The 22450-nt window shown below is 40.0% G+C and overlaps 1 protein-coding gene across 1 annotated transcript in view; it reads right to left on the bottom strand.

The window, feature by feature from the left end:
* The window catches only part of FOCAD (focadhesin), a 354257-nt gene that overhangs the window by 275212 nt on the left and 56595 nt on the right, over positions 1–22450 (bottom strand). Inside the window, exons 5-8 of the mRNA XM_006864465.1 lie at positions 17614–17715; positions 10726–10930; positions 4655–4861; positions 1026–1113 (exon numbers count right to left, since the gene is read on the bottom strand). Coding sequence (XP_006864527.1) covers positions 1026–1113; positions 4655–4861; positions 10726–10930; positions 17614–17715 — 602 coding nt within the window. The remainder of the gene's footprint in view (positions 1–1025; positions 1114–4654; positions 4862–10725; positions 10931–17613; positions 17716–22450) is intronic.

A 22450-nucleotide genomic window follows, 5' to 3' on the forward strand; every position in this document is an offset into this window, starting at 1 on the left:
TGCAACGCAGAAATACACAGTGAACACACACTGCTGGAAAACAATGGCACTAATAAATTTGCTGGAACTCAGAGTTGCCACAAACCATTTAAATGATTAAATAATGACGTGTCTGAAAAATGCACTAAAATGAGGCATGGCTGTCAGGGTATTATACTGGGCCAGGTAAAGTGAAGCAGCATTAATGTAAAGGTCACATGTTAAAGGTGTGAGTTGATTGCCAATCTAGCAACTTGATTCTTTATTACAGTATTCTTAACTGGAACAGTTTTGCCTGCAATAAAGCCAGTATGGCAATAAAGCAAGTCACACAAATTTGTTACTTCCCCCATAACAAATTAAAATTTGGCAAGCCTGGTGGTCCTATACAATAAACACTGGACTACCAACCACCAGGTCGGCAGTTTGAGCCCACCAGTCACTCCACAGGACAAAGATGAGGCTTTCTATTGTGGGTCGCTATAATAAGTTGGACCAGACTCAAGAGCATGTAACAAAAACAACAACATAAAAGTCAAGTTTCCACTATACTGTATGCCTTCACCCACTTTTCTTTAAATCAATACTGGAATAGCCAGAAAAATGTTCTTTCATTTTATTTATCTAAACTAATACAATAACCACAAATTAAATTTTGGTCAATGTGATGGCCAGTTTTGAACAGAAAAGTTTAGAAAAACAAGGAAAGCCTAAATAGTTATTTTATCTCACAAGTTCATGCTACTGTTTCTCAGATTTCAGTATAACCATGAACAAACCAATATGCCCTTCAATATATTTACAAACGCCTCTGCAATCTGATGTAGATTATGAGCTTCTAATGTAAAGTTGGAACATTTGGTAAATTGTGATATATAAAACCTTGCACAAGTAATAACTGGGTGGACAAGAAAAAATATATATACTTGGTAATGACTACCTAGAAAAATTCTAGAACAGAAACTCAAACTATCCAGCATTTCACAGTGTACCATAACACTCAGGTTATAGTTACATTTTAATCTAGTGAGTACGTTTTTATTTACCTAGATTTAAGATTGGCTTCTGTTGACTTGCTGGAGTCTGCAGAAGAAGCAAAGCTATTCCAACTATGACCAGTTCAACAGGAAAGTCCTGAAAGAAACAAATAAAGACAAAGAGTTACTGAAAAATTCCCAGCGCCATGGCTTTCTAATATATATCTAGTTAGAACGTACATAACATAAAAGATTATAAACTACTATACAAGATTAAGGAGCTCTGGTAGCGTGGTGGTTACAAATCGGGCTGCTAACCTCAAGGTAGGCAGTTCAAAACTACCAGCTGTTCTATGGAAGAAAGATGAGGCTTTCTGCTCCCGTAAAGATTTACAGCCTCAGAAACCCTGTGCAGGGTCACTATGACTTGGAACCAACTCCACAGTACTTAACAACAACAACAACAACAACATACCAGATTATTTACAGTAAGCACTATCTACTAAAGGAAGAATTGGTGAATATCATAGCAGAGCTCTGGTAGTGTACGGGTTGAGCTGCTAATGGGTTCGGCTGCTAACCTCAAGGTCAGCAGTTCAAAACTACCAGCTGTTCCACAACAGAAAGATGAGACTTTCTGCTCCGGTAGAGATTTACAGCTTCCCCTATGCACGGTCACACTAAGTTGGAACCGACTCCATGACACACCACCATCACAGTGGTCACATATAAACTCAAAATGTTATCACACCCTCTGGGCAAAAAGCAATAGGCTTTTTAAACCAAAACAATTGAGAGAAAATTCATTATATAAACAAGTTCAAAACAATTAAATTTTACAAGTCACTGATAATTACCAGAAATATTTTATTTAAAAATATTTTATTTCTTAATAGTAGCTCAATTGTGAACTCACCTAATTTAGACATCATTCATTTATATAACTTGGATAATGACTTACACAAGATAAATGTTAATAAATCATGTTATTATAATAAAAGAAACATTAGCACCCAAGGAAGCTGAGATTATTTTTAAATTACAGTAATTTATTAAGCATATTTTAAACAGAACAAAGCAATAAGCAGAGAAACTTAAAATAATTCATTTCACCAAGTATATAAATAAAATTAAAAACAAACAATAAAGAAGGGCATGTACATTAAATTCTAATAAATAAAATTCAAGTAACATCATATATCATTTACCGTTTCCAAGTAAACAAACAGGAAATATAAAATCCACTGCCACTGAATCGAGTGTGACTCAGAGTGACCCACAGGACAGAGCAGAATAGCTCTTTAGGGTTTCTGACACGGTAAATCTTTCAGGGGCAGATAGCCTCATTTTTTCCCCAAGGAGCAGTTGTTGGAATTGAACCTCCGACCTTATGGTTAAAATCCCTACAGTTAACCCACTATGCCACCAAGCCGCCTCAAAATAAAGAACATCTTAATATATTATGCAACTAAAGGAGAAAGGAGTCCTGGTATGGCGCTGTAGTTGAGCGGTACATTGCAAGGTTGGTTTGAACCTCAAGGTCGGTGGCCCAAACCTTGGAAATTCTATACAGGGTTGCTAAGAGTTGAAACTGACTCTACAGCACTTAACAACAACATACATTGCTAAAATTACTTCCTCCTGAAATTTTACAGAAGCATGTCCAGAGCAGTAGTACTTAGGAATCATAAAGAGAAAGAAAATCTGTAAGGTAGACCCATATGATTGAAAAACTCATGCAAGAAAACAATTTGGTCTGACACACAGGAAATAGTAATTTTAGTCCTGGTGTGGTGCTGTAGGATAAGCTCTTGACCACAAGGTTGGTTTGAACTGCAAGGTCAGTGGTTCAAACTCACCAGCTGCTCCTCGGAAACCCTATACAGGGTCGCTATGAGTAGGAAACGACTCCACAGCACTTAACAACAACAACAATCAACTCTGGCCCAAATTAATAAATATTCTTTATCACATTATTTAGTATATATCTCTCCTTTACCTCTTAAAAAGGGCAAAAATCATCTTCTTTGCTTTTATCATGGACAATTTAAAAAATGCAAAAACACACTGATCACAATAGCTAAAAGGTGGAAACAGCCTAAGGAATGACTAACCATCCATATCCCTCTTGACCTTGGTGATGCTGGTAGTGTTTGTGTGCCTGAAGTCAATTCCAACTCATAGCGACTCTGAATAGGGTTTTGGAAGCAGTAAATCTTTACAGAAGCAACCAAGAGATGGGAGATGAACAAGAGCATTACTGAACACTAACAGTACCACTAGGAGCTCTTTTCACAAAGAATATCACTGGAAGATTCACAAAGTAGCTTTATAGGTGTCCTGAAAATGAATAGAAGCATTTTAAGTATATGGAACTTAAAGATATGGAGGTATGAATGGAAAATGGAACTCTTCAGGAAAGATGAAAAGACTGGCCTGTTCATGATAGAAGTTGAAAGAAAGAATTAGATACCAAGATATTAAAAATTAAGATAAGCAACAGTGGACGAATAGAATAATGAATCTTGAGTTGCTCACAATTCTGAGAGGGAACAAGTGTCTTTAGTTTGTTTGTTAACGGACACCAAAGGATCTTTTTGTTGTTAGATGCTTAGAGTTAGTTCCAACTCATAGAGACCTTATGCACAACAGAATGAAACACTTTCCTAATTTTAAACCATTCAGTATTCCCTTGTTCAATTTGAACAACTGCCTCTTGGTCTATGTACAGGTTCCTCATGAGCACAATTTACTGTTCTGGAATACTCATATTTTGCAAACTTGTCCATAGTTTCTCATGATCCACACAACTGAAAGAGTTTTCATAGTCCATAAAGCACAGGTAAACATATTTCTGGTATTCTATGCTTTCAGCCAAGATCCATCTAACATTAACAACGATATTCCTCATTTCACACCGTCTTCTGAAACCAACTTGAATCTCTGGAAGTTCACCACTAATGTATGCTTGCAGCCATTTTTTTATTATCTTTAGTAAAACTGTACTGGCATGGGATATCATTGGTGAGTAACGACTGGAGTCGTAAAAGCTTGCAAACAGCCATCTAAAGTGCAACTAACTATTGGTCTTTCTCTGTCTTGAGCAAAGAAAATCAAAGATGCATGGAAACAATTAATCCAAAGGGCTAATGGACCACAAGAATCTCAGCTTTCACAATCAAGACCAGAGAACTACATGGTACCCAAATGCCATTGCTGACCATTATGAAAGGGTCACAATTGAGGATTCTGGATAGAATGGGATAAAAATGTGAAACAAAACTTCAAATCATAAAAATGATCAGGCTTATTGGTTACACAGAGACTGGCAGAACTCCCAAAACTATGGTTCTTAGTCACTTTTCAGACCTACAACTGAATTCACCTCCACGGCTCAACTTTCAGCCAAATTATTGACCAGCTAAACAATAACACCAGGAAGGTAAACACTCCTTAGGACAATCAATCATACACAATTAAAAAGGTGCCATTTGCCAAAGGATGAAGTTCTGAAGGCAAGAATGGATAGGAAAGGAGACTAAATGGAAACAGTAAACACGAGAAGAAAGTGAGAAGAGTTCTGCTACATTGTGGGCCTGTAATCAACGTCATGAAATAAAATGTGGATGAATTAAATGTTAAATGGAAAATCAATTTTTTCTATAAACTATCACTTGAATCACAATAAAAAACCTTACCTCCTTCAGAAATTCAGCACCGCGCTCTACAAGGTGAATAAGAGATGAGCATTCTCCAGTTTTGTGTAAACTGACTTCACAAATACAGAGCAGCTGCAGGGTCATCTGAGTAAGCTGAATGTTCCAGAAGATGGGGTGATGCAAGAGGTTTAAATATACTTCCTCAATAAACAGCATCACTTCTGTTGTCTGTATCAAATCTTTTATCTGTTTTTTTAAAAAAATATTTTATAACTTTACAATAGCATACAAACCAGAGGACAATTTTAAGCTACACAGAAGCTTTTGAAAATAAAAAAATTTTCTCTAAATCGACAGACTTAAAAGTGATGAAAAAGTTACATAACTCATTGACAGTTAAACCATACAACTCTGCTCTCTTCTTTTGTCACTAGCCAAAATACAATTTGTTGCTGTTTTTGTTACTGCTAACTGGCACCAATTCTTTTCGTTTATTTTTCTAGCTTGTCTGTGTGCAAATGTCTTAAGACAAACTACATGGTAATGTTAACATGTTGAAGGACATCCATTAAAGCTGTTTTGGAACTCTCTAAGTAAACTCTACTTTCTCTAATACCAGCATAGGCACCTGATAGTCAAGGGTCAGCATGTTAGTCTAATGCATAAGCATAGACAAGACATTTGCTCAAACAGCCTTAACTGAGAGCATCATTTCCATAGTTGGCAGATGTAATGAAAGATTATGTGCAAATGGTAGGGTGTCTTCTCAACAGGCTAATGTATTAGACAGGAAGGACTATGGTGCTCTTGAAAATCCCAACTCAATTGAAACCCAGCTGTTCTGATCAAAACTCCAGTTGTTGTTGTTAAGTCCTGTCGAGTCAGTTGCGACTCATAGTGACCCTGTATAGGGTTTCTGAGGAGTGGCTGGTGAGCTTGAACCCTGACCTTGCAGTTCAAACTGACCTTGCAGACCAGCGCATTAACCCGCAGCACCACACCAGGACTCCATTAAGAATATGGTCCAGCTCTCAGTCACACTGGCATTTCCCAGAGACTACAAACAATGAACCATCTGCTTCAATCAGGAGCCTTGGGTCTGTTAAATTTATCAAAGGGAAGCCCATGGTTGTTTGCTTGTACCTTTCACCAGTGATTACCACCACAATGTCCCAAAATGACCTTAAGTTATACACAGAGAAAAAATCAATTCCTAGCAAATAAAAGGGGAAAATATATTAAAAGATCAAAGGGGAGGAAATGGTAGAGCATATTAAGTAAGAAAAAAAATAAGTGTGAACAGTTCAGTAACTCAGTTATTTTTCTGTTTTACAAACACGCAGTAGAAAAGTCAAAAGGCCACCAAGAAATCAAAGGGATTTAAAATGAAGGGAAGCCTCACATATGTTTGGCAACATATTTCTTTGATTTGGGAATTAACTTTTTAGGTAAAGTTAGGACTGTCTCCCCAATAGTATGTTCTCTTTAAAAATATTTTCTCAAAGGTTAGAGTTTCATATTATACCAAAAACAAACAAACAAACAAACAAAAAAACCCAAAATACTATACTGATCAAAGAAGAAAGGGTATTCACTCACACCCAACCTTGACAATATTAAAACAAAAACACTATAATGCATTACTTCCATTGATCCTTTACTAAAAACACTTTGATCTTTTGTTGTTCATGAAAATGTGGTTTTCAACACTAATAAAATGCAAGTTTATTTAGTTATGACTCTCTAATGCAGATCCATTTTTAAATAAGGAGGCAAGACTTGAGGAGAGGAGACAATGGGTATATCTGAAAACTAGATAACCAGATTGTGGTGATGATCCTACAAAACCTTGAAAGGACTTTAAATTAGAATGAGTGAACTTCACATTAGGCAAATTTTAACTCAATGAAACTGCTTCTCTTTTTCATAGACAGGAATGTGCTCCTATGTGTGTACCCACTGCCAATGAGGCAGTTCTAATTACAGCAAGTCTACATAGGGTTTCAGATTGCACATTTCTACAGAAGCACACGGCTTCATCCTTTTCCAACAGGCAGCTGTGTGGTCAGCAGTCCAGCATTTCTCCTATAGCACCACCAGTACTGTAGTTAATATCAGAAGTGACATATATTCTGCATTTCTCAGGAAATCTGTACTGTCCTTTCAAAGGAAAAATTTGTCAACACAAAATTCACACTGGACAAAATGCAGATAGCTGTTAAAGTGAAGTGATGAGTACATTTATGAGGTTCATATCTAAAATGTTCAAAAAAATAAAACAAAATAAAAACTTGATAAACACTGCCTGATATTTGGTATCACCAAAATCCTTAATAAGAGTATTTTTGAAGAAATGGTGTAGCTTTACACAGAAATCTATCATGTACTTGCATAATGGATAATGCATGAGAGCGCAGGGGTCATAATTTAAAAAGAAGGAACTATTGGAGCTAAAGCCAATAGAATGATCTTTAAGACAGGTAAGTTAAAAACAGACAACGAACAAACATAAATGGAAGAACAATTGGTGTGTGAAGGGGGAAAAAAAGTAGTTTTCATTGACTACAGTCAGCATAGATCACAGAGGGGTGTGACTATTTCTACAAATCAAAACCAAAGTAGTGTAAATGTGACTGTTTTGCAGAACTCAGTCTGAAGCCACCATCGATAGAGAAGTGCACTCAGCCGTGAGAGGACTATTTCATGACAGTTCCCGCTGTGAACCAATACACTAGACCACTCCTGGCATGGGACAGTGAGAGGTCTACACACCACTGCCCACGGAGAAGTCAGTTCAATCAGGAAGAGGGAAAGGAGAGAAAGAAAGGAAAACAAGACAGGATGCAACTGCATTTGTAAGAAGTGTATTTCATTTTGTTTTGCAAAGAACAGAGACTAACTGGTAGAGTCCTAAGAAAATGCAGGTCAATAGGATTTTTTTAAAGTCATAGAAATGGCTGCCTTGCAAAATAGTTTGCTTCCTATCACAGAAATATTTAGTCAGTTGTGAGATGATTGAATCTCACAATAATTAGAAAATATGGGTTCCTGGTGTGGCACTGTAGGGTAAGTTGTTGTTGTTGTTGTCAGGTGCCATCGAGTCGGAACCGACTCATAGCAACCCCATGCACAGCAGAACAAAACAATGCTCGATCCTGGGCCAACCTCACCACCGCTGCCACCCCCGAGTCCATCAATGATGCCACCTGGCCGATCCATCTCGTTGGGGGTCTTCCTCTTTTTCTCTGACCCTCCACCCTACCCAGCATGACATCTTTCTCCAATGATTGTTTCCTCCGGACTACATGTCCAAAGTAGGAGAGATGAAGCTTAGCCATCCTGGCCTCCAAGGAGCACTCTGGCTGCACTTCTTCCAAAACAGATCTATTGGTTCTTTTGGCAGTCCATGGCACCCTCAGTATTCTCCTCCAACACCACAACTCAAAGGCATCAATTCTTCTACGATCCTCCTTATTCACTGTCCAGCTTTCGCATCCATATGAGGCTATTGAAAACACAATGGCCTGGGTCAGGTGCACCCTAGTCCTCAAGCTGACATCTCTGCTCTTCAATACTTTAAAAAGTTCCTGTGCAGCAGATTTGCCCAGTGCAATACGTCGTCTGATCTCTTGACTGCTACTTCCGCGAGTGTTGATAGTTGATCCAAGAAGAATGAAGTCCTTGACAACTTCAATCTTTTCTCCATTGATAAGAATGTTGTTTATTGGTACAGTGGTGAGGATTTTTGTTTTCTTGACATTGAGATGTAATCCATATCGAAGGCTGTGCTCTTTAATCTTCATAAGTAAATGTTTCAAGTCCTCTTCACTTTCAGCAAGCAAGGTTGTATCATCTGCATATCACAGGTTGTTAATGAGTCTTCCTCCAATCCTGATGCCACGTTTTTCTTCATAGAACCCAGCTTCTCGTATTAGTTGCTCAGCATACAGGTTGAATAAGTATGGTGAAAGAATACAACCCTGTCTCACACCTTTCCCAATTTTAAAACATTCAGTGTTCCCATGTTCTGTTCGAACAACTGCTTCTTGGTCTAGGTACAGATTTCTTAGAAGTACAATTAAGTGTTCTGGAATACTCATACTTCTCAATGTTGTCCATAGCTTGTCATGATCCACACAATCGAAAGCCTTTGTGTAGTCAATAAAGGACAGGTAAACATCCTTCTGATATTCTCTGCTTTCAGCCAAGATCCATCGGACATCAGCAATGATATCTCTCGTTCCACGGCCTCTTCTGAATCCAGCTTGAACCTCTGGAAGTTCTCTGTCAATGTATGATTGTAGCCGTTTCTGTATTACCTTTAGCAAAACTTTACTCACTTGAGATATCAAAGAGATTGTCCGATGATTTCCACATTCCGTTGGGTCACCTCTCTTTGGAATGGGCACAAATTGCAAAGTTGGCAGCTCAAACCCACCAGTTACTCCCAGGAAACCGTATTCAGGTTCACTATGAGTTGGAACCAATTCGATGGTCTTTAACAACATTAGAAAATATAAGAACTCCCTATAGTAGGAGATTATAGAATTTCCTAGTGTGGTGCTGTGAGATAAAGCACTGGACACAAGGTCGGTTTGAACCACAAGGTTTGAACCACCAGTCGCTCCTTGGAAACCCTATATAGGGTCATTATGAGTCAGGACCAACTCCACAGTACTTAACAGCAAGGCTCCTACCAACTCTCAGATTCATTTTAACAAAGCTGATTTGTTAAGTGACTAAATATATTTAGGAGTCCTGGTATGGTACTATAGGTTAATGTGCTGGACTGCAAAGTTGGTTTGAACCGCAAGGTCAGTGGTTCGAGCTCACCAGTGGCTCCTCAGAAACCCTATACAGAGGGTCGCTATGGGTCGGAACCAACTTGACAGCACTTAATAAAGCAACAAATATTTATGTCACTAATTTCAACAGTTCCAAATTATATATTTATTGTCTTAATTATATTAGCAAGCCACGATTTTCAGAAATATTCCACAGATCTCATTTCTATAAATATTTAGACTTGTCAATAGAGTTCTATCCACACAGGCAAATAAATACTTACCTAAGAACACAGAATAGGCCTGATACCAAATGACACAACCTAGTTCAAGATATTCTGCCTATTCCATTGCTTTATTGCCCACACAAAACAAGAGCTTTATGAAATGACACAGACAATTTGTTTTCATGCACTTTTCTCTGACTTGATTACAGGAAAGGCCATTTATGAGGCACAAGGGAAAAGATTGACTCTAGTCTTTCGGTACTAAGGCAAACAGGTCATGTGTGACCTCAACTGATCACTTTGAAAAATACGCACATTCCTTCCATCAGCTAAGCAGCAAGGTGGTTAGATTCAAGTCTAACGACAAACCTTGATTATGGGATGGGACGGCATGATAAATGAGTCACTCCATTAAATCACAAAACACTGGCAACTGGAATTTTTTTTATTCTGTAATTATAGATATTTGATCAGCTTGTTCTCTTCTCTCAAGTTCCTCAACATTTTCTCAATACCTCTGTTCAACAACATTCATCCACCGACTCTGAATTAGAAAAATGTATATGCTTGTCCTAATTCCCTTACTAAAGTGTGGGCTTCTTAAGAGCAGGATCCATAGGGCCACCACCTATGTTGTAAGGGGACATGTGAGTCACTATCTAGCCAGAACTGAACTCCCCAACCCCTGTACCTCCAGGGCCCTATCTATCCGGAGGCACCCTTTTTTCTAATTTGTACAAATAGATGCATCTTTTTCTTGTAATTCTTACAATGTCTAGCATAGAAAATCTCAACTCAAAATTCTTTTCCCTTAAGTCTTTCTTATTGCATGAAGGAAAGTTTTCTTTCCTACTGGTTCCAAAATGAACTATGTTGCTTAGGTTTCTATGAAATTAGTTAACATTATATATATTAACATTAAATATAGATTTGAGTTTTATCTCCTTCAAAATATCACAAGCATTTCTAGAGCTACAACTGTTTCTGAGTTTTCCCCACCACTTAGGTACTTAACTACCTCACATAGGACAATGACAATCAACACTTACTAGTGCAGATGCTGATGCTAACATCAACAAAGGAGGATGAGAAGGCTCACCTGCAAACACGGAACCATGTCACAACACAGTTGAAGAATATGTTGTTCCAATACTGATGGTTGTTCTTTTTCACAAAGTATCCAGGGTTGAAGCAAGACTTTGAGCAGGGCTAGTCGAAGTTCAGCATACTCTTGTAACTGGGATGGTTCACAATATAGATACCACAGAAATGGTGCCATTATTTGGACACATGGAGTCTCTGACCTGCAATTCACACAGTGGTTAGCCATTTACCATGTGAAACACAGGACTAAGCAGATAAGTGACAAACATCAACTTCTACTTCATCGTATGCCATAAACTACGAAGGGGCTTCAAAGTTCATGGAAAAATGGAATGAAAAGATAACGTAATTTTTCTACAAACATTCTGAAGCCCCTTCGTACCATTACATACAATTTTTTTCTTTATTGTTCTATTCCACCTAAACCAGTGCCAAACAGTTCTTTGTGCATCAGTGAAAACCACTCAAGACTTACAGATCATAAGCCTGACGCCAAGACCAAGAAGGTCTCTAAACACTAGGCTAGCATCTACGGCTCCCCAACCAGTCCTTTTTAGTGAACATCGAGATCATCTGAGAACCTTTTCAGAGTTACAGATGTCAGGAGCCACTCTCCACAAGTATGACATCGGCAACCATTTTTGGAAAAACTCTATAGTGAAAATCTATATAAAACAAAGTCACACAATCACCCGAAGAGGATTAGGAGAATGGTGAACATTTACTCACTAACTTGTTAACCCTTAGTGTGTGCAAGTTATCACACTTTAAATCTTTAGATTCATATGATCACCACCACAATATTGTTCTTGTTGGGTGCCCTTGATCTCAGTCCAACTCACAACGACCTTATAGGACACAGTAGAACTTCTTCAGAGTTTTCTAAGCTGTAATTTTAATATACAAATTTATTGCTTTGATTGTTGATAAGAATATACCCATCAAAACACACACTCATCAACAGTTTCTGCATGTAGTTTAGTGACATTGATGACATTCTTCAGGTAACCATACTTATCCTCCTATTCCGAGCTGTGCCTCTTCTACTAACATTAATTCCCTTACCCATAAGGTTCCTATTTAATGTTTGGAATTTCTTTTGTCAATGGTGTTCTATAGTTACAGAGAGCATAATGCTCAAAGCAGACATGTTTTACTAGTTACACTAACCTATAACTAATGATTCATTTTAAGAAGATTTCAGGGGATATTTTTGTCTTAAGATTTAAAGATGATCTCAGGGCAATAGCTTCAAGGGTTCATCCAGTCTTATGGTTCCAAAAAGTCTGGGGTCCATGAGCACTAGAAATTTTGTTCTGCATTTTCCCCTTTTTGATCAAAATTCTGCTATAGAATCTTGGATCATAATGTTCAGCAACGGTAGTCAGACACCATTCAGTTCTTTTGGTCTCATGCAAAGAAGACAACTGATCATAGAGGCAATTAGCCACATATGCTACAGTCTCCTCCTAGTCCTGATTCTACTTCTTCCTCTGCTGTTCCAGAACAATAGAAAAATAATGTGTGTTATACGCCTACTTACAAGTTCTTAAGACCCCAGACACTATGCATAGAACTAGGAGATAAAACAGATGCTCTAAACACGTTGTTAAGTGCCGGCAAGTATGTTCCGACTCATAGCAACCCTGTAAAGGGATTCTGAGGAGCAGTGGTGGGTTTGAACTGCTGACTGTGTGGTTCACAGTCCAGTGCTGATCCTACAGCGCCACAACAGAAGTCCCTGAACATGTTACTAGGTCAATTAACTGGGATTTTCCATGAAACCATGTCCCTAAACTGCTTAACCAAGAAACCAAATTCCACAAGATTTCTGGATGTACAGCAGCTACTTTTTTTATGGTTGTTGTCACTGTTGTAATTTATCACACAACTTTTGTCAATTCAACTTTTTACAAGTGATAACTATTGACAACAATTATAGTAACTGGTTGTGCTACCCTACACTCAATCAAGGTGACATTTCCATCAACATTAACCCCACTCTTTCCTCCATCCCTTCCACCTCTGGTGGTGGTAGTGTACCGTGAAGCCATTTCTGACTCATAGGGACCTGCATAAGGTTTCCTAGGCTATAAATCTTCAGGGGAGTAGAAAGCCTCATCTTTCTCCCATGGAACGGATGGTAGTTTCGAACTGCTGACCTTAAGGTTAGCAGCCCGACTCATAACCACTACGCTACCAGAGCTCCTTCCCACCTCTGATAACCACTAACAATGTTTAGTCTCTATGCATTTATCTTGTGTTTTTATGTAAGTGAGTTCATATATTTCTCCTTCTGTGACTGATTTATTTCACTTAGCAGCTTGTGGCTTCATCCTTATTTTAGGAATGTGTTAAGACTTCACTTCTCTAACAAGATGAGTAGTATTCCATCCATTGTATATATATACCACATTTTGTTTATCCATTCATTTGCTGATAGGCATTTAAGCTGTTTCCACCTTTTGGCTATTGTAAATAGTGTCGCAATGAACATTGGTGTACAAATTTGTTTGAGTCTCTGCTTTCAAGTCATTTAAGCATATACCTAAGAGTGAAACTGCTAGGCCACATGAATCTGGTGCAGCACTCTAGGATAAGCACTAGACTACTAACCACAAGATCAGCAGTTCAAACCCACCAGCTGCTTGTCAAAAACTCTACCCAAGGTCACTCTGAGTTGGAACTCTTGATGCCATGTAACAATTGGTATTTTTTAGCTTTTAGTTTTTTCAGCAACCACTACACTGTTCTCCCCATAGGCTATAAGCATTATGAGAAGAGATCGCCAGGTCTTTTCTCCCATAGAGTGGCTAGTGTGTTCAAACTAGTGACCCTCTGATTGGCACCTTAGCACTTTAACCATTGTGCTACCAGGGTCCCTTAACATAACTGTTGTTGCTGTTGTTAAGTGTCATCGAGTCGGTTACGATTCATAGCGGCCCTATATAGGGTTTTCAAGGAGCAGCCAGTTGAGTTTAGACCAACTACCTTGTTGTCCAAACCAACTTTAAGGTCAAGTGCTAATCCTTAAAGTGTCACGCTAAGACTCCTATCATAATGGTGTTGTTGTTGTTGTTGTTAGGTTCCATCGAGTTGGTACTGACTCATAGTGACCTTATGCACAGCAGAACGAAACACTGCCTGATTCTGGGCCAGCCTCACTACTGTTGCCACGCTTGAGTCCACTGATGCTGCCACTTGGCCAATCCATCTCTCTGGGGGTCTTCCTCTTTTCCTCTGACCCTCCACCTTACCAAACATGATACCCTTCTCCAGTGACTGGTCCCGCCTGACAATATGTCCTAAGTTATGAGAGACGAAGTTTGGCCATCTTGGCCTCCAAGGAGCAGTCTGGCTGCACTTCTTCAGGATATAGGAAATAATGTTAGCCCCATTATGTAGACGTGGAATCTAAGGCAAAGAAAAACCCACTACCGTCGTGTTGATTCTAACTTACAGCAAACCCACTGTTGTATGTCATATAGTTACGATTCACAGTGACACTATATTGGCCATTCAAGGGGTGTTGGTGGGTTTGAACTGGTGACCTTTCAGTTACCAGAGTCCAGTGTTTATCCTAAAGCACCACATCAGGGTTAAATGGTAAATCTGCCCACAAGGTTTCCAAAACTGTAAATCTTTATGGGAGCAGACAGTTTCATCTCTCTCCAGAGGAATGGCAGACAAGTGTGAACTGCTGTCCTTGAGATTAGCAGACACAAAGAAAGGGTGGAGTAATTTGCCAAGGCTCCCTTTAAGCTCCTCCCACACAAGTGAGGAAGATTCTACAAATCTTTCATATCTATTCAGATTTCAATATAGCCCAATAACTCTTATCCAAAGTCAATCAGCTGGTTACAAGCTTCTCTAGACTTGTAAACCTCCTGTAGGAGAACATTGTCTAGAAATCCCATCTACAACAGAAGTTACAGACTCAGAAACAGAATCCTAAAAACAAAACAAAAAAACAATCTACAAGGCTTACCTTCAAGGGCAAGAACACATGAACATGGTTGGTGTGGTGTGTATAAGGCATTGCACTACTGAGAATAGCTGGCATCCTGTCAGGATCCTGCATGATGATGCTAAGTATGTAGAGATCTTGTATATTAGGAAGCACTGACTCCACAGCCCAGTGCCTGGCTCCTACTCATAAAGGCAACATTTTGGAGCCCTGAGAAACGTGCCAACTGTTATTAATACACAGAAAAATGAGCCACTGTCCTTGCCCTTAAGAAGGCTTCACAGTTCGTAAAGGTGTAATTATAAGACAATATTGATGTATTGGTGGTAACGGTGTTACAAATCACAAGTAGGAGAGACACCTAACGAACAAAGACTTTCTAGAGCAGAGAATACCGAAACAGAGATTGAAAATGGAGAAACGAGTCAGGAAGGAAGAGTGCAGAGAACAGGGTGAGTGGTGATTGAGCAAAAGCACAAATGGCAGTGCTTTCTGTGTGGAACCAAGTGCAAGTCAGTGTGCTGCCTGAGGATAAACTGTCAGATAAATCAGGGGCGATGCATCACATCCCTGACAGACTGTTAGCATGCTTTAGCATGATAGATTCGATATTATACTGTAGTCCACGGATTTTCAAGCTGTTTCAGAAACCAAATAATTTTTCCCAATACTAAGCTTCCATGAAAGATGCACCTGTGAGCACTGTGAACATAGAGCTGCTGGTTAGAAAGGGCGGAATGCTCCCCAGGCTTAGTCTGTAAATGGCAAATGCAGTTTGAAAGCCACAGTTGTGAGATTTAAGCAAGATTTGAACTCCTGATATATTCATTTGATGACTGTTTAGAGAATGGAGTTAAGCAGGACTAAATTGGAGGCCTAGACACCAGTTAGGAACCAGTGGTAACAACAAACACAGGAGATGATAAGGGGCTGAACCTGGGCCACCGTAGTCAGGGTGGAACACAGGGGTTCACTCTGAGAACAGTCAGGAGGTCTTCGGGAACTTAATATAACCTAACACAGGGAGCTATCTCATCCCAATTGGCAGTACTACTTGATCCCAATTGGCTGCATTGTAACAAAGAGATTAATGCACTAACCAATTCCCAGGGGGAGAAAGATATGTGGCCTGTTTACCAAATATTTGTAGTCAACTTGCCTAACTACTAACCAATGCTTAACTTCTTTAATAACACTTTTCTCAGATTCAATATTTCAACAGTCAATAAATCAGGAGGGTTTCTTTTTCCTCTTATGCTTACCAAAAATACAGAAAAAACATCTTGCCCTAAGATCTTTCTTTTCTTCATATGAAAACATCTTATGAGGAAGCTTCAAAAAATCCATGGAATAAGGGGAAGTGACCGAAGAACATCAATGAAGCGGCGAGCTAACCCCTACATTGTCCAGCAGACTACTGTGAACCCGGGTGGAGACCTGGTCAGCCAGCAGCAAGGCAGGACCTGGGGACTCATAGGTTCAGAGCCAAGGACACAACCACAGAGGACTAGAGTGGAGAGCGAAGTGGCCAGCTGATAAGAAGAGGGCGGACAGATGCAAGAACACCCACACTTGCAGATGATACCCACTTGACCTGGCTTCAATGACTGGATGAACAGAGCTCAACACGAAGAAGAAAGAAAAGGAAAAAGGCGTCATCTGATACAATTTGATAAACTTGACCTACACCCATAAATGCAGTAGCACAAAAGAGGAAACAAATCCCTGCTCCAAGAATTATTCCCACCCCCTCCACACAAAGAGTAGACAGGGATGGGCAACTTGGACATTGGCTACCCAAAATGGGGGGAGGGATATAAAGGTAAGAAGTGACTGGCTCACAAGCTTTCGAGAGGGAACCTAGATCCAAAGGGCATGGAAGAAGGTAGAGTCTCCAGTAAATAGTATCCAGCCTGTCCAGGAAGGGCTGATGAAATGAGATGCAGATGAGTCTCTTGTGATGTAATAGTGAAGAATTGTTATCAGGACTGATTGTGAGGGTTGGAAATGTAAAGGTGGAAATTTTAAAGCAAGGAGGGGAGTGATTAACTTTTCAGTCTAGGAGCGGAGGGCCCTGGGACCATCAGTGGAGAAGAGTGGAGAGTGGGACCCTACCCAGAGAAGCAGTGAGGCCTGAGAGGAAGGCAGAGAAGATGATGTGAAGATTTGGAGTGGCTGGGGACTTGAGATCCAGAGAGGGAAAGGGGCTGTGTGCTGAGGACCGTGGGGAGGATGAAGGGTCAGGCTTACAGGGTACACCCTTTGGTTGGGTGATGATGCATGGACGGGATAGTAACTATGGCAATGAAACATTGTATGATAGAATGAGTGTAAAACTAATGTTCGCCCATGTAAACTATCACACAATTCACAATAAAACATTTATTTTTTTAAAAAAAGAATCCATGGAAAAATTCCTTATCTTTCAATCCCGTTTTTCCATGAACTTTTTGAAGCCCACTCATCTGCCTTTTCCTCACTTATCAACATGCTTGGGTTCCAAAGACTATGTCATTATGTGAAAACTGACATTATGCAAAAACAAGAATAACCATAACAGATAAAAAAGTGGAGGATGACTACATCGTTACATAGCTGCCCAATTACATGATTACATAACTGCCCAGCTACATCATTATATAACTGCTAAACCACTGAAAATCACAGGTCAGCCAAGTTGACATGCACCAACCCAGCCAGTGTTACTCTTGCGTCACACCTCGACATTTATTACTGCCAGAAAGACATTGTTTTTGCAAAAAAGAGTCAGATTTTTTCTATTGTCTGTCATAAATGATAAATGTCAGATAAAATAGTTAATAAGTGAGGAGGGGGTATAGTCAGAGGAGCTAAAAACAAGTTCTAAAATTAGCATATCCTATCCCATCTTCCTTTGCTCCTTTGATTTTACATTACCTTTCAGGGCATTGCTGGAAAAAAGTTGTCAGCTGCTGCAAAAGAACTGGCCAGCAGTCAGGCCTGTGTTCAAGCACAGTGATTAAAGGCTGAGGATGAGATCTGAAACAAAATAGAAAATTACATTAGAAGCTGTCATCTCAGGACTATACATTCTTAATATTCAAGTATAGCAACGTAGGAGCCAACGCCATCTAGAGACCTTTTTCCCCAAAGATTCTTAAATGTCACAAAAATATCACTTTCTGTGTTTATTATAGTGATGGTTCTATAGAAATGAGTTTTCCTTTAACTGCTTTGTGGGTAAGAGAATACCACCTGAAGTCTCAGTGATTCAAATCTAAGAACTGATGCTGCCACTTAGTAGTTCTATGACCTTGGCCATGCTCCTAAATCTAGTAACGTCACTCACATCCATCTCCATGAGTCCACTTTCTACTGATACTGCTCTCTTTGTGAGCTCTCTTTCTGGAAGGTTCTGTTTCTTCTAACATTGCTTCAACTTGTAAGCACTCTCTCTCCCTTTCTGGTCCTGTCTACCCCCATATTTCTCAGTGTATCCCTCTGTCTCCCTCTATCATATTTAAGATACCAATCCATTGCCATCGAGTTCATACCAAATCACAGAGACTGTCCCATTGGGTTTCCTAGGCTTTAATCTTTACAGAAGCACACTGCCACATCTTTATCCCATGGAATAGCTACTGGGTTTGAGCCACTGACATCTTGGTTAACAATAAGGCACTTCACCACTGTGCCACCAAGGATACTAATATTTAAAATAAAAAAACAAAAAATAACCAAACCAATTGTCATCAAGTTGATTCTGACTTATAATGACCCACCACAGAGTAGAACCGCTAAATAATAAATCTTTACAGAAAACTGATGGCTTCATCTTTCTTCCAGAGTGAGTGGTTTATTCAAACTGTGGACCTTCAGGTTAGCAGCCCAATATTTAACCCACTGTACCACCAATTAAACATTCTGTTGTTTATTGTTGTTAAGTGCCATCCATTCGGTTCTGACTCACAGCAACCCTGTACAGGGTTTCCAAGGAGCAGTTGGTGGGTTTGAACCACTGACCTTGCAGTACAGTGCTTTATCCTACAGCACCGCACCAGGACTCCTATTAAAGATAAGGGTGACCCTCCATTCACAGAGTAGACTGGGATGGGAAACTTGGATATTGGCTACCCAAAGTGGGGGGGTGGGGAGGTGGCTACAAAGGCAAGCAGTGAATGGCTTATAAGCTTTCAAGAGGGAACCTAGATCTAGAGGGCATGTTGGAAGGTAGAATCTCCACTGAGTAGTATCCAATCTGTCTAGGCGGGGCTGATGCAATGAAATGCGGATAGGTCTCTTATGATACAATAGTGAATAATTGTTATCAGGACTGATTGTGAGGGTTGGAAATGTAAAGGTAGACGTTTTATAGCAAGGAGGGAAGTGATAAACTTTTCAGTCTAGGAGCAGAGGTCCCTGGGACCATCAAGGGAGAAGAGCAGAGAGCGGGACCCTACCCAGAGAAGCAGTGATGCCAGAGATGGAGGCAGAGACGATGACATGGAGAGATGGAGTGGCTGGGGACTTTAGATCCAGAGAGGGAGATGGGCTGTGTGCTGACGATCAGGGGGCAGGCTTGCAGGGTGTACACTTTCGTTGGTTGATGATGCATGGAGGGGATTGTAACCATGGCAATAAAACGATATAATAGGATGAATGTAAAACTAACTTTATCCCATGTAAACTATCAAGTAATTCACAATAAAGCATTAAAAAATAATAATAATAAAATAAAGACAAAGGTGAATATTTAAGACATTTCTCTCATCTTAGACAAGAAACTTTCCAAACTGAAAAAGCTTGAAAGTTCTGTTGAAAGGGCTAAAAAGTTTATTTCGACAATTTCTAATAAGATACCTAATGAGACACTAGAGTTCTGGTGTGGCACTGGAAAAAGCACTGGACTGCACGGTGAGTTTCAACCATAAGTTCAGCGGTTCTAACTTACCAGTCGAGTGGGTTCTGACTCATAGTGATCCTGTATAGGGTTTCTAAAGAGCAGATGGTGGATTTGAACCTTCGACCTTGTGATTAGAAGTCTAGTGTTTATCCTATAGTTCTATGCCAGGACTGTTGTTGTTGTTAAGTGCCATCGAGTCAGTTCCGACCCATAGCGACCCTTTACAGGGTTTCCGAGGAGAAGCTAGTGAGCTTAAACCACCAACCTTGCAGTTCAAATGGCTTTGCAGTGTGGCGCATTAACCCACAGTGCCATACCAGGACTAGCAGTGATTTGAAAAAAAAAATGTGATATACTACTTTTTGACAATGGATGCAGCCAGAATACAGGTGTTGGTGAAAACCATTGCAAATTTAAACCAAAATGGGAAAGGAGAAGATCCATACCAAGATCATCATCATTTTATTCATAGTTTCCAGCAAGTCTAACACTACTGGTCACCTGATCTACAAATGTGGTGGGATCTACAAAAGAACCAACAAAAAATTTATGAAAGAATCTACTAAGATGGGGAAGGGCTCCTTTAAGTATGCTTGGGTCTTGGGTAAACTGAAAGCTGAATGTGAGTGCGGCATCACCACTGCTATCTCCCTATGGAAATCTGAGATTGGGACGTACTATGTGACCTTCACTGAAACCCCAGCACAGAGACTTCATTAAAAACATGATTACAGGAAAATCACAGGCTGACTGTGCGGTTCTGATGGTTGCTGTTAGTGTTGGTGAAATTGAAGGTGGTATCTCTAAGAATGTGCACACCTTGATCATGTGCTTCTGGCTTACACACTGGGTGTGAAACAGCTAACTGTGCTGTTAACAAAATAGAGTCCATACAGCCACCCTACAGTCAGAAGAGATATGAGGAAATCGTTAAAGAAGTCAGCACCTACATTAAGAAAATGGGCTACAACCCTGACATAGTATCATTTGTGCCAATTTCTGGTTGGAATAATGACAACATGCTGGAACCAAGTGCTAAAATGCTGGGTTCAAGGGATGGAAAGTCACTCGTAAGGATGGCAATGCCAGTAGGACCACATTGCTAGAAGCTCATCCAACTGACAAGGCCCTGCATCTGCCTCTGCAGAATGCCTGTGAGATTGGTGAGGCTGACGCTGTCCCTGTGGACATGGTGGTCACCTGTGTTCCACTTCAGTACCATTGAAGTAAAGTTACATTTCTGCTGAAATGGACCATGAAGCTTTGAGTGAAGCTCTGCCTCGGGACACTGTAGGCTTCAACATAAAGAATGTTGCTATCAAGATGTTCATCATGGCAATGTGACTAGTGACAGCAAAAATGACCCATCAATGGAAGCAGCTGGCTTCATTGCACAGGTGATCATCCTAAACCATCCAGACCAAATGAACACTGGATTGTCACACAGGTCACATTGCTGTCAAGTTTGCTGAGCTCAAAGAGAAGACTCGAAGGACCCTGGGACCATCAAGGGAGAAGAGCAGAGTGCAGAACCCTACCCAGAGAAGCAGCGACACCAAAGATGGTGGCAGAGACAATGACGTGGAGAGATGGAGCTGCTGGGGACTCTAGACTCAAGCGGTGAGAGAGGCTGTGTGCTGGTGGCCAGGGGGCAAGCTTGCAGGTATGCCTTTTGGTTGTTTGAATGGATGTATATTCCTGAGTATTTTGGTGTAAAAAAAAAAAAAAAAAAAAAACAAAAAAAAAACACCAAAGGGAATGGAAGCAATGAATGATGATGCATGGAGGGGATTGTAGTTATTACAATGAGATGAAGTAAAATGGGATAAGTTTAAGGCTGATGTTCTCCCATGTAAACTATCACTCAGTTCACAATGAAAACTTAAAAAAAAAAAAAGAGATAGAGAAAAGATTCATCCACATTCTGGTAAGAAGGTAGAATATGGCCCCATATTCCTGAAGTCTGGTGATGCCGCCACTGTTGACATGGTTGCCAGAAAATGCATAGGTGTTGAGAGCTTCTCAGACTATCCTCCTCTGGGTCTCTTTGTTGTGTGCAATATGAGACAGATGGTTGCTGGAATCCTGGTGTAGTGCTGTAGGATAAGCACTGACCAACAAGGTCAGTTTAAACCTCAAGGTCGGAAGTTAAAACCCACCAGCCGCTCCTTGGCAGCCCTATACAGGGTTGCTATCAATTGAAACCAACTCAATGGCACTTAACGACCAACAATGATGGCTTTGCTGTGGGTGTCCTCAAGGCAGTGAACAAAGAGTCTGCTGGAGTGACAAGGCCACCAAGTCTGCTCAGAAGGCTGAATGAAAATTACCTTACCACCTGACACGCAGGTCTTCAGCAGTGGTGGAAGAACTAACTCAGAACTCTTGGTCTCAATTGTCCAGTTTAGTAGCAAAAGACTGGTTAATGATAATAATGAATCATAAAACCTTCAGAAGGAAAGGAATGGCTTCTTTTTTGTGTGGCAGCTCTAACTTACTAGTTTTTAAAATCAGTACTTTTTACATGGAAACAACCTAGCCAAAAATTTGTTATAGAATTTTGAGACCCATTAAAACAAAGTTTAATAAGAAATCCATGTCTCCTTTTTGGCCAAAACTGAACCTTCTGGTATTTGCTGAAACTGTTTCAGCATCAGCTGGAACAGTTGAGGTTTTTCTAGTGTTTGTTATCTAAGGGGTGAAAAGAAATGGGGTTGGTTGCACAACTTAATGGCTAAGGGAAAAAAGGAAAACTTAATTTGTAAGGCCTATATGTAAGGAAGATTGTAGAAGAATTGATGCCTTTGAGTTGTGGTGTTGGAGGAGAATACTGAAAGTGCCATGGACTGCCAAAAGAACCAATAGACCTGT

Source organism: Chrysochloris asiatica, unplaced genomic scaffold (genome assembly GCF_000296735.1).
Source record: "Chrysochloris asiatica unplaced genomic scaffold, ChrAsi1.0 scaffold00065, whole genome shotgun sequence".
Taxonomy (NCBI): domain Eukaryota; kingdom Metazoa; phylum Chordata; class Mammalia; order Afrosoricida; family Chrysochloridae; genus Chrysochloris; species Chrysochloris asiatica.